At 44.3% G+C, this 12,225-nt stretch overlaps 1 protein-coding gene across 8 annotated transcripts in view; it reads right to left on the reverse strand.

Moving 5' to 3' along the window:
• The window catches only part of ESR1 (estrogen receptor 1), a 304,660-nt gene that overhangs the window by 25,691 nt on the left and 266,744 nt on the right, over positions 1–12,225 (reverse strand). For all 8 annotated transcript variants that reach the window (XM_054023306.1, XM_054023304.1, XM_054023301.1 and 5 more), the window contains one exon: positions 11,826–11,964. In XM_054023306.1, the coding sequence (XP_053879281.1) occupies positions 11,826–11,964 (139 nt within the window). The remainder of the gene's footprint in view (positions 1–11,825; positions 11,965–12,225) is intronic.

Below are 12,225 nucleotides of genomic sequence, written 5' to 3' on the forward strand. Positions count from 1 at the left end.
CAGGGGTTCTCAAACTGGGGATTGTGACCCCTCAGGGATCATGAGTTTATTACATGGGGGGGAGGAGGTCACAAGCTGTCACCTCCATCCCAAACCGCGTTTCACCTCCAGCATTTATAATAGTGTTAAATAGGGTCGCACTCAGAAGCTTGCTGTGTGAAAGGGGTCACCAATACAAAAGTTTGAGAACCGCTGTTTTAGCTGGTAACTCCAGGAGGGTGGGAACCAAGCAGGAAAAACTGAAACCCAGAACTTTGGGGCAGATAAAAGGACAGCCTCTGAAGACCAAGAGGGAGAGAGGAAGGCAGGGACTGCTGGGGAAGAGGGTCGGAGTCTTGGATAAGCTAGGCTTGTCTGGGTCATAAGATAAGAGACAGATGCATGTAGACTGGTTGGTTGTGTGAAAACCCTTCTCTCTTTTTATGCTTTGTTCCTACTATTGAGAACAAACAATACTCTGTTTAAAAGATTGTTTTGGGTTATTGTATTCACCACTGGTCATAGTTCCCAAGGAGAAGACTTGCAGTGGCTGAACCCAGGGGACCAGTCAATAACAGGAGAATTGTGCATTCCCCCCTGAGAGAAGAGAAGGCCTGTCATCTGAAAGGGTGCACTCAGGGACTAGAAAGTGATCCAGGGGACAGCTAGCCCTGAACTATTATTCTCCTTGATACTAAAGGAAAGGAATTTTATAGAAAACCAGAAAACCTCTTTACTGTAGTAGGAATGAATTCCTTCATTACTGAAGTACAGGCTATGCATATTTCTGATCTACACAGGTGGCATTATGCCCCACCGCACACTGTAGTTCTCAATAGCAACTGCCTCTTTCTTATAGCACTGTTCTGAAGAGATGCTAACATCCCTCACAAAGGTTTGGATCAACTGTCGGCCATAACCTATATAAATGCATTTTAATATCAGTTTCTTGCTGCTGAACAGGAATCCATACTTCCCTAGATATTATGGAGATGAGTGCTTTACAAATGCAAATAAATACATAAATAGTAATTTGTTTAGCAATCATTTTTCACTCACTGGTAGCATTATTTGGCACTGCCAGATCAGTGTATCCTCTGCTATACACTTAATTATGGGGAGAATAAAGCAAATGAGCATTGGACAAGTCAATTTAATCAAATTTAGCAGTTTTATTAGAAAGGTCACATTTACTGTTCCATTGAGGTTGATGGAGTTTCAACCCCCAGGGGTGAATTTGTCCTGAAGTGTGCAAGCAGCACAGCATCTTTTCTAGAAGGCTTCATTCATCTTGATGAGAGGTGATATTTAATAGATCTGTAGGCTAACAGGTGGCAGAAATCTCCATCCTTCCTCATGCCTCTGCTATGATAATTATAAAACTGGGATAGGTATTGTGTTCAAAACATGACAGCAGTTGACACAGTGGTGCGGAGGGTGTAAGACACTCTTATCAAGAGTTTCTGCTAGGGAATCATATTTACAGACCTCGGGGGGTACCTTTGTTCTTAATAAAGGAACATCACCACCACCACCATTATGGGATTTTGTTTATAGTTCCAAGTTCTAATTTCAAATATACCTTACATAAAATCATAATGTCATCGCCATAATATAAATAGAATACCCAAGATGATCCAAAATTCTAGAGAGACTTTCTCTTGATTATTTTTAAAGTTCTTTGACTTGTGAAATACCCTTGAAAAATATTCACTGTGGCTTGTAGAGACCCCAAATTCAAGTAAGCAGAATTGAAAACTCAAAAACTCAAAAAAGAATTGCATACTAAAAATGCATGTTTATCTAGTTCTCCATAGCCTATAACTGCAATGTAATAACAAGCCTCAAAGTATATCAATAAAGCAAAAAGTGGAAGAGAATTTAGTCAATTTCTGCATTTTATTAGCTCTCTGCAGGCTGCTGCACTCAGCTCTGTTAAGTAAGTGACTTGTTTACCAACTGGTTGTTGGAGGTTTGGTTTCCAGAATGGAACACATCGCTGTCATTGGTTAATTGAAAGTAAAATCTATACATAGATTAAAAAAAAAAAGTTTTTGAAATGCAGCAGTGGATTTAGTTAATGTTTATGTGCTTGCTTCCTTGGCAATAAATACAAATAGTATGTCACTAATTAAATGCTTTGAATCAAAGCTCTGTATCCACCCTGCTTCTATTTTTTAGCTGATAGTAAATTGGAGCAATCATATTTACTTTGTTCTGCACCAAAGTTTTGCTGTCCCTTTAATCAAGAAACAGAGTTAAGATAGGGTTACCATATTTCAGCGAGCAAAAAAGATGACGGGAGGAGCCCTGCCCTAGCCCCGCCCCTGCCCCTCCCACTTCCCACCCCCCCTGACCTCCCAACCCTCCCCCCGTTCCTTGTCCCCTGACTACCCCCTCCTGGGACCCCTGCCCCTAACTGCCCCCCAGGACTATCTAAGCCTCCCTGCCTCTTGTCCCCTGACTGCCCCAACCTTTATCCACACCCCCACCCCCAGACAGACCCCTGGGACTCCCACGCCCCATCCAACCACTCCCCACCCCCTGACAGCCCCCCCCAGAACTCCCAACCCATCTAAACCCCTCTGCTCCCTGTCCCCTGACTGCTCCGATCCCTCTCCGCACTCCTGCCCCCTGACAGCCCCCCCCAGAACTCCCAACCCATCTAAACCCCTCTGCTCCCTGTCCCCTGACTGCTCTGATCCCTCTCCCCACCCCTGCCCCCTGACAGCTCCCCCCCAGAACTCCCAGCCCCCTACCCCCCCCCCGCTCCTTGTCCCCTGACTGCCCCCTCCTGGGACCCCTGCTCCTAACTGCCCTCCAGAACCCCACCCCCTACCTAAGACTCCCTGTTCCTTGTCCCCTAACTGCCCCCTCCTAAGACCCCCCCCAACTGCCCACCAGGACCCTACCCCCTACCTGTACCCTGACTGCCCAAAACTTTCTCCACTCCCCCCAAAAAGCCCCCCCCGTTTCTTGACTGCCCCCTCCAGAACCTCCCTGCCCCTTCTCCTGCCCCCCCTTACCCTGCTGCTCAGAACAGGGTGTTGGGCTCTGTGCGAGCCGGACACGTGGCTGAGCTCCCCAGCACAACAAAACCCGGTCCCTGGTCCGGACCGGGTTGCAGGGGAGAGCTGCCCTTGTATCAGCACAAAGTGCTCTTGCTCCCGTTTTGCTACCCTGCATGGCAGAAACCGCTCCCAGTTGCAAAAGGGGAGGGCTGCACTTTGTGCTGAGACACTTGCTCAGAATGCAGGGCGGAGCTCCTCTCCAGCTGCTCCGGAGTCCAGCCCGGGACTTTCCTGCAGCCCTCCCAGCCACTCGCTCTGCTGTGCCGGGGGAGGGGGAAATCCCGGACATTGTGAGTGCTTTACAAATTCCCCCCGGACACTATTTTTAGCACAAAAAGGAGGACATGTCCGGGTAAATCCGGACGAATGGTAACCCTAGTTAAGAGTGTGATGTCCTGAGGTATTTGAAACATTTTACGAGATGTGAGAGACCAGCTAAGCATCCTATTGTCCCTTTCTGATTTTATTCTATTGTGCTTAGCCTTTTATTACAGGCTCATTGCTGTAGAATCTGAGTGCCTGAAAGCACAACATGCACAGGAAACTCAGTAAGAGACAGTTTTCAGATGTGGTGGGACATTTTCAAACCAAAGCCATAAAGCTAAATAAGAATGGAAACTGTTAATCTGCACTCAGCTGATGAATGCAGCAGATATTTATGCTAGTCATCAAATTATTTGATTCACCCATAGCTGTGGGTTAAGCAGGATACCCAACCAATGCCCTTTGCCATTGCTCAACATAGAAGGGAGTGAAGAGAGACCTTTGTGGATCCCCAGGAAAAGACACAGAGAGGGAAGAAGGCCCAGAAGATGCTGGACATGCATTTGTCCCCAACACACCAAACAGGACCAGCAAGCCACTGAGTTTCTCCCCAACAAAACAAAAGTAGGTTGGTAGAAGAGTTGGGGTTTGCATAACAGTATTATGTACAGTATTATGTTATCCATTTTTGAAGTAATGATGATAGAGTCTGGCACACTTACATGTAATTATGAAATATTAATGGTAGGTTGTTGCCTTAATTAATGTCATTATTATTATTGTTTTCCTGGTAATTCTAGCAGCAGGAGATGAATTGAAAGGGAAAGACCAGCATTTAGGCCAGCAGCTTAAAAGGTTGCTCACTCCATGGAATCAACTCCAGTTGGGGAGTGCTCCTTTTGTGGTCACGGACGGAGGTACTCTGCAGCCAGACACCCATTCACAACCCTTCTGTTGCTCTCTGGACCCTGTTGCTCTGCCCAGTCATCCTCTCCAACAAGAGACAGAAGGAACAAGGCTGTTGACACTGGAGGTCACATGATGTCAGAGGCTAACATTCAGCTAAATTTAGGTACATATCTGGAGCTTAATACAGCACTACCAACATAGCATTGTACCAGGAAATCTGATAGAATCATAGGCTTAGATGACATAAGGCAGTGATCTAATTCTCCCTTGCCATCTGTTGAGAACATGGGGGGAAGACCTCCCTGGCAGAGCCTATTTGCACAGAAACACCTACTTTGCCAAGGTATGCAGCAGAATGTTTTGCCAAACTGTGGCTGTTTTGTGTTAAAATTCACTTAAATCTTGACTAAAGGGCAGCAGAACTGTACTTAATATGCCCTAGTTGATTACCACCCAAGATACTGTGGGGCAGGTGTTTACTTACTGCTTGCACTCTTTTCCTAATTGATGCGGTGTTCCCTCACCTCTTAATAAAAGCTTTTTTTTTTTTTTAAATGCACAGACTTGGTGCTTGCGCGAGAGGAAGAATTCTGTCTTAGAGTTGTACCAGAGTAGTATTTACTGTTCTTGAGCTGGTTCTGTTTTGTAATGTTACATTTCCCTCCCAAATGACAATGAGCTAAGGTTCAGATCTAACAAATGTCAGTCCTGGACTAGTGACATCTTTAAGATCTATTTTCTTGGGAACCATCCAGACTAGCAACATCTGCCTGGTCCTGTGGAGAGCTAAGCATCTCCCCTTTTCAACAACTTAGAGCATCTGTTTCTAGCCAGGCCTGTTCATGAGATATAGTCCTAAAAACAGCATATCATTCAGAAGAACCATGTACATTGCATGACTTTTTGTGAAGTGTGTCTATTTTTCTACTTTACAATAAGTATTAACTGAGCTTCTCTAACAGGCCCAGCTATCACTTTAAAATTGCACGTATTGTACCAATCTCCCCAATTATTTTAACCCTTATAGAGATATCTGTCTCATTAGTTACACTAGCAACAGTACAACAACAGAAACAGATTCTTGTTTGTACAATTGCTTCCTGACTCCCAAACAGCATTCTGTGCTCTTAAAGTCTATTACTATTCCATCTGCACTAGGGTGGCCAGGGAAATGATCACCCCATCCAGGAAACGAGGACAGAGAAGAAAATGTTACCTCTCAATGCAGACCTCCTCTTCTCTGAATGTTTCCCCTCAGTTCCTCTTCCTCTCCCCTCCCCCAGTTAGCTAAAGGGAGGATAATCATAGAATATCAGGGTTGAAAGGGACCTCAGGAGGTCATCTAGCCCCTGCTCAAAGCAGGACCAATCCCCAACTAAATCATCCCAGCAAGGGCTTTGTCAAGCCTGACCTTAAAAACCTCTGAGGAAGAAGATTCCACCACCTCCCTAGGTAACCCATTCCAGTGTTTCACCACCCTCCTAGTGAAAAAGTTTTTCCTAATATCCACCCTAACCTCCCCCACTGCAACTTGAGACCATTACTTCTTGTTCTGTCATTTAGTACCACTGAGAACAGTCTAGAGCCATCTTCTTTGGAACTCCCTTTCAGGTAGTTGAAAGCAGCTATCAAATCCGCCCTCATTCTTCTCTTCTGCAGAAGAAACAATCCCAGTTCCCTCAGCCTCTCCTCATAAGTCATGTGCTCCAGCTCCCTAATCATTTCTGTTGCCCTCTGCTGGACTCTTTCCAATTTTTCCACATCCTTCTTGTAATGTGGGGCACAAAACTGGACACAGTACTAGATGAGGCTTCACCAATGCCGAATAGAGGGGAATGATCACGTCTCTCGATCTGCTGGCAATGCTCCTACTTATACAGCCCAAAATGCCGTTAGCCTTCTTGGCAACAAGGGCACACCGTTGACTCATATCCAGCTTCTCGTCCACTGTAACCCCTAGGTCCTTTTCTGCAGAACTGCTGCCTAGCCATTCAGTCCCTAGTCTGTAGCAGTGCATGGGATTCTTCCGTCCTAAGTGCAGGACTCTGCACTTGTTCTTGTTGAACCTCAGATTTCTTTTGGCCCAATCCTCTAATTTGTCTAGGTCCCTCTGTATGCTATCCCTCCCCTCCAGTGTATCGATCACTCCTCCCAGTTTAGTGTCATCTGCAAACTTGCTTAGCGTGCAGTCCATGCCATCCTCTAGATCATTAATGAAGATATTGAACAAAACCAGCCCCAAGGCCGACCCTTGGGGCACTCCGCTTGATACTGGCTGCCAACTAGACATGGAGCCATTGATCACTACCTGTTTAGCCCAACAATGTAGCCAGCTTTCTATCCACCTTATAGTCCATTCATCCAGCCCATACTTCAACTTGCTGGCAAGAATACTGTGGGAGACCGTATCAAAAGCTTTACTAAAGTCAAGGAATAACACGTCAACTGCTTTCCCCTCATCCACAGAGCCAGTTATCTCATCATAGAAGGCAATTAGGTTAGTCAGGCATGACTTGCCCTTGATGAATCCATGCTGACTGTTCCTGATCACTTTCCTCTCCTCTAAGTGCTTCAGAATTGATTCCTTGAGGACCTGCTCCACGATTTTTCCAGGGGCTGAGGTGAGGCTGACTGGCCTGTAGTTCCCCGGATCCTCCTCCTTCCCTTTTTTAAAGATGGGCACTACATTAGCCTTTTTCCAGTCATCCGGGACCTCCCCGGATCACCATGTGTTTTCAAAGATAATGGCTCTGCAATCACATCCACTAACTCCTTTAGCACCCTCAGATGCAGCGCATCTAGCCCCATGGACTTGTGCTCGTCCAACTTCTCTAAATAGTCCCGAACCACTTCTTTCTCCTCAGAGGGCTGGTCACCTCCTCCCCATACTGTCAGGGCCGGCTCTGGGTTTTTGGCCGCCCCAAGCAAAAAACACCTGCGGCGAGGCCAGAGCACAGGTGCAGGGGACCAGCTGGGGGGGGAAGGGGAGAGAGCAGGCAGGAGAGAGAGAGAGAAGGGGGCAGCCAGGGCTACAGCAAGGGCGCTGCCACGTGGCCCCTCCCGCTGCACCGCCTCCTGCCGCCAGGGCTCTGCTCCGGTCGGTGGGGAGGGAAGGAAGAGGACTGCCCTGCAGGGTGCTCTGGTTCTCTGCACCGCTGCCCCCTAAAGGGCGGCTGGAGCAGAACAAGAACAAAAACAAAACAAACAGCCGTGCCGTCCTAGGATTGGGCGGAATGCCGCCTCCAACAGTCTGCCGCCCCAAGCACCAGCTTGCTCAGCTGGTGCCTGGAGCCAACCCTGCATACTGTGCTGCCCAGTGCAGCAGTCTGGGAGCTGACCTTGTTCATAAAGACAGAGGCAAAAAAAGCATTGAGTACATTCGCTTTTTCCACATGCTCTGTCACTAGGTTGCCTCCCTCATTCAGTAAGGGGCCCACACTTTCCTTGACTTTCTTCTTGTTGTTAACACACCTGAAGAAACCCTTCTTGTTACTCTTAACATCTCTTGCTAGCTGCAACTCCAAGTGTGATTTGGCCTTCCTGATTTCACTCCTGCATGCCTGAGCAATATTTTTATACTCCTCCCTGGTCATTTGTCTAATCTTCAACTTCGTGTAAGCTTCTTTTTGTGTGTGTTTAGGATCAGCAAGGATTTCACTGGTAAGCCAAGCTGGTCACCTGCCATATTTACTATTTTTTCCTACACATTGGGATGGTTTGTTCCTGCAACCTCAATAAGGATTCTTTTATTTTAAAGAAGTACTTTGGCTCTACTCTCTATTTTGCAAATGTTCCTCGGCAATTTTCTTAGAAAAATATCAAATGTAGAGCAGATTGGTCCTTGGAAGGTAGATATGTACTTTGTTGTATTTTCCAATAATATTCTGTATTTTCTTTCCTGAAGTAATAAATTATACTGCTACTGTGCAAAGACTTAAAGACTGTTTTAAAATTTTATTCTGTTTCCTTGATTTTTTTGTCAAGTATAAGCACTGGTGGAAATCTAAGTTTAAATGAACAGAGAAATTCCTGCTCTGTACAGAGAAACTATTTTATACATTTCCTAATGTTACCCACGAAAGCTTATGCTCCCAATACTTCTGTTAGTCTTAAAGGTGCCACAGAACGCTCTGTTGCTTTGTGCTTCAATGGAAACTTAAGCAGAATAGGGCTTTTTCTGAGGCAATAAATATATCTTTTTCCTGTTCTATTTCAGAGTAGTTAGTATACTGTTATATATTAGCATTTATATTGAGCTGCTGCTTAAAAGTACAAAAAACAAAACCTTGTTTCTTGCAGATTGCTCAGTGCTAATCCTCTGGCTTGCACCAATCGTGTTGGATCAAACTTTACAGAGCAAGGCTGCTCCAAAGGCATGCAACAATTGGATGAAGCTAATCATTTGCTATGAAATATGGAATAAGCCTGTGGAACTTATCAGCACAGAAAATTGAGGAAAATACATTAGCAAGCTTTTCTTTAAATAGTTTTGGTGGATAGTGACCCAATCCAGCACCCAGGTATTCACACCCTACACAGTATTGGAATATCTCTGTACAAAATATTCCTTGTGAAGTATAATTTGAAAACTAATAGCTCACTGATCATTAATAATCTTGTCTATTAAGAGTTATGGATCTATTCCAGAATGACGACTAAAGTGTATTTAAACACCAGGCAGGTCAAGGGGAGTTAGTAAACAGGTCTGTATTAAACAAAGGAATGTGGGTTTACCTCAGTTTACATACATGCAGTAATCAGGACTTTCAAGACAGCAGAGGGAGGAGATGCAGGAAACAGAACAATCTGCATTTTAGCAGACATTAGTGGGGAGAGGGGGAACAGCATTGAGTTTCCTTCACCACCAGACCCCATGTCACCTTCCTTATAGATTGAATAAACTTTACTTTGAGAAATAAACCTTCAAAACAATCCATTTCAAAGGTTCACTGGACTATAAAAGGAAGGGGCAGAAAACACCAAGTGATCGCTTTCACCTAAAAAGACAAAGGAACTAGGGTGATCAGACAGCAAATGTGAAAAATCAGAAGGGGGGGGGGGGTAATAGGAGCCTCTATAAGAAAAAGATGCAAAAATCGGGACTGTCCCTATAAAATCGGGACATCTAGTCACCCTAAAAGGAACCAGCACTTCAGGGCTTCTGGAGGAAATCCTGACCAGGGTGGGGAAATCAGCCACCATCTTGCTGGAATGCTATGGGTGAGAAAGTCCATTATGAACAAAGCCATCTTGAACAAAGCCTGTGTTTTGTTAAATTAAGTTTTAGACTTTTAGATGCAGGTTTTCACTTTTCATTGCTTGCAACCATTTCTAACTTTCTCTCTTGTACTTGGTCACTTAAAATCCTTCTCTTTCTTTCTTAAAATTTTGCTGGTGATGTTTTTTGTCTTCTTCAACCAACTCCAGTTTTAATGTTAAAGTGAAAAGGGAAACCTGGAGACTTGTCAAGTACTTGCATAGCTGAAGGCACACTGGAAAAGACAGATGGGGAGCCGAGAGGTCTGCCGGATTATCAGAGGACCCCAAAAAGCAGTAAGGATTGTCAGAGTTAGAATTAAGCTAAACTCAGTGCTTTCCAGCCTAAGGTCTTGATCCTACAGTGAGTTCCACTCTTGACTTCAGCGGGGCTGCAGGCAGGCACAGACAGGAGCCATCCTGCATGGATCTCATTGCAGGATCAGGGCTTGCTGTCCCTGTCCAACAAACGGTTATGCAAGTTCTTAACTTCAGGCAGATTCGTTTTCCCAGTGACCTCAGTGGGACTACTCCTGTCAGCAAAAGTTTAGCACATGCATAAGTGTCTTCAGGATCAAGGCCCAAGTTTGGAAACAAAGTAAAAAGTCAAGGCCTCAGACTGTGCAATTTGTTTTTCTATTAATCTCAATGAACAGCACTATCTTTAAGTAAAAATGAATATTAACTCCAGTCAATGTGGCAAGCTGTTGGGTTTTGTCTCTTTAAAAGAGACAAGAGATCTTTTTATTCCTCTGAATGTTGCAGGAGAGGGCTGGACATTGCAGAACACATGGGTCTGGGAAAGTGTTGGTCACCGGTTAACATCAACCAAGTCGGGTAAAGACAAGAGTGTGTCTGTGATAACTGTTGGCAGGCTGTTGGTTTCCAAGTAGTTGAATCAGAACTGTATAGCACACAGAACATGAAGCGCATGCTGGCTGTGTGTGTGACCCCAGGCAGGGAGCCAAAACTAGCAGAAGCATTTTGGGGCACTTCGGTTTACAATGCAAGGTGTGACACAACCTTTCAATGGTCTGAGCTGCTCTCCAGAACATGACATGGATATTATAATGTTAGTTGTGGTAACTATTATAAGTTTGAGAGACTGTTTCTCTTCTCATTCACTTTTCAGCTCTTTGTATCTTTCTCCAGAAATTCCTTTGGGGTTGAAACATGATTATTGAATTTCTAGTACATTAGTTAGGATACGTTTTAAGAGATGTCAATTCTCATGCTTCAGTGCATGAAATGAATGCCAGCTGAAATCAACACCAGCTGAAATCAACAAGAAATTCTGCACTTTCATAGAACCGTATTGTATAATTAGATAGTTGTTTTTTTTCCATCTCCCTTTGAAGTATGTAGTAAGAGACACTAAGTTTCAGGATACTGGATTTGACAGAGCACTGATCTGTTCTATAGCATTCCTGGATCAGACCCTCCAATCCAGCCAAGATGAGCCCAGAACAAGAGATTAAAGGTGTGTGAGGGGGACAGGGTGGGGCCTGCTTTAAACCACTTTTACAGCTCAGACCCGTGGAACAAATCAGAATATCCAGTGAGCTGTTTTAATTATTCTGCTGCCCAAGGAGACATTTGGCAGTCATAGTTGGCTGGGCTGGAGGAACCCCCAGTCCCATGTACTCTTATGTAACATGCCTTCCACACCTGGGGTAAAGAAGAAGATAACATAAGAGATGCTGCAGCAGCTGTACCACCCACGTGATCCCCTACACTGAATGAGTCCTCAAGTGGTCAGTTAAGCCAGCTTTTGGGTGGCTTGGTATAACCAGACTATCACAAAGCAGAGTGAGGTCTAGCATATGGTTTTCTTCTATGGTGGAAAAGTAGTCTCCTCTAAAATGGCAAGTGGCAGCTGTTTAATTGCACATAGCACTAGTATAAAACTGGCTGAAACTGCAGGGGAGAATTTTTAAGGAGGCAGAAATAATAAACAAAGTTTTCAGGACACTGGATTCCGTATCCTTACCCTTGCCCTTGCCAAAAGCGCAATGGACTTTTTAAGGACTACAAATGGCATGTATCTTAGTTTTCTGTCTCCTTTGAAAGTAAGCACCTGCAGCAGGAGAGGACCTTCTAACGCCATATTTGCTCACAACTAAAAGTGCCATTTATTGAATCACGAACACCACTTCCAACACCACCTTCAGTGGCGTTCTTTAGAGGTACCTCTTTCAATACTAACTAGGCCAGTTCTGCTTAATTTATGAAATGTGATGGGATCTCAGCATCAGGTGGGATGGTTGCAGGCTAAAAATGACTAAAAGAGCTAGAGATACATTTCATTTAAATAAACAAACAAAAATAAATAATAAGTGGACTAACCTGTCCAGTAATAGATTAGGTGCAAATAAGAGTTTTCCCGGATGTTCCATTGAACGCCAGACTAAGCCAATCATCAGTATCTCTAACCAGGCACATTCCAGTAGATGTACCTGATCATGGAGTGTTAAATCCACAAACCCTGAAAAAAAATAAACAGGTTACAGGAGAACTATACTCTGCATGAAAACAATAATTAAATATTGCTGTTAGTAAGCCAAAGTATTTAGAAAATCAGATAACAGGATGTGTTAGGAGGCTTTAGGGCTGGGTTCTAGATGGTCTGAATTTTAAAAAAAGTTAGTTCCTTGTTTTCATGTCTGACTCATATCTACATATACTAGTTATCATTTTTACCATCCATTTAGAAAATATGACAAAATGGTAAAACTGACTAATAGTA

This window comes from Malaclemys terrapin, chromosome 3 (genome assembly GCF_027887155.1).
Source record: "Malaclemys terrapin pileata isolate rMalTer1 chromosome 3, rMalTer1.hap1, whole genome shotgun sequence".
Classification (NCBI taxonomy): Eukaryota; Metazoa; Chordata; order Testudines; family Emydidae; genus Malaclemys; species Malaclemys terrapin.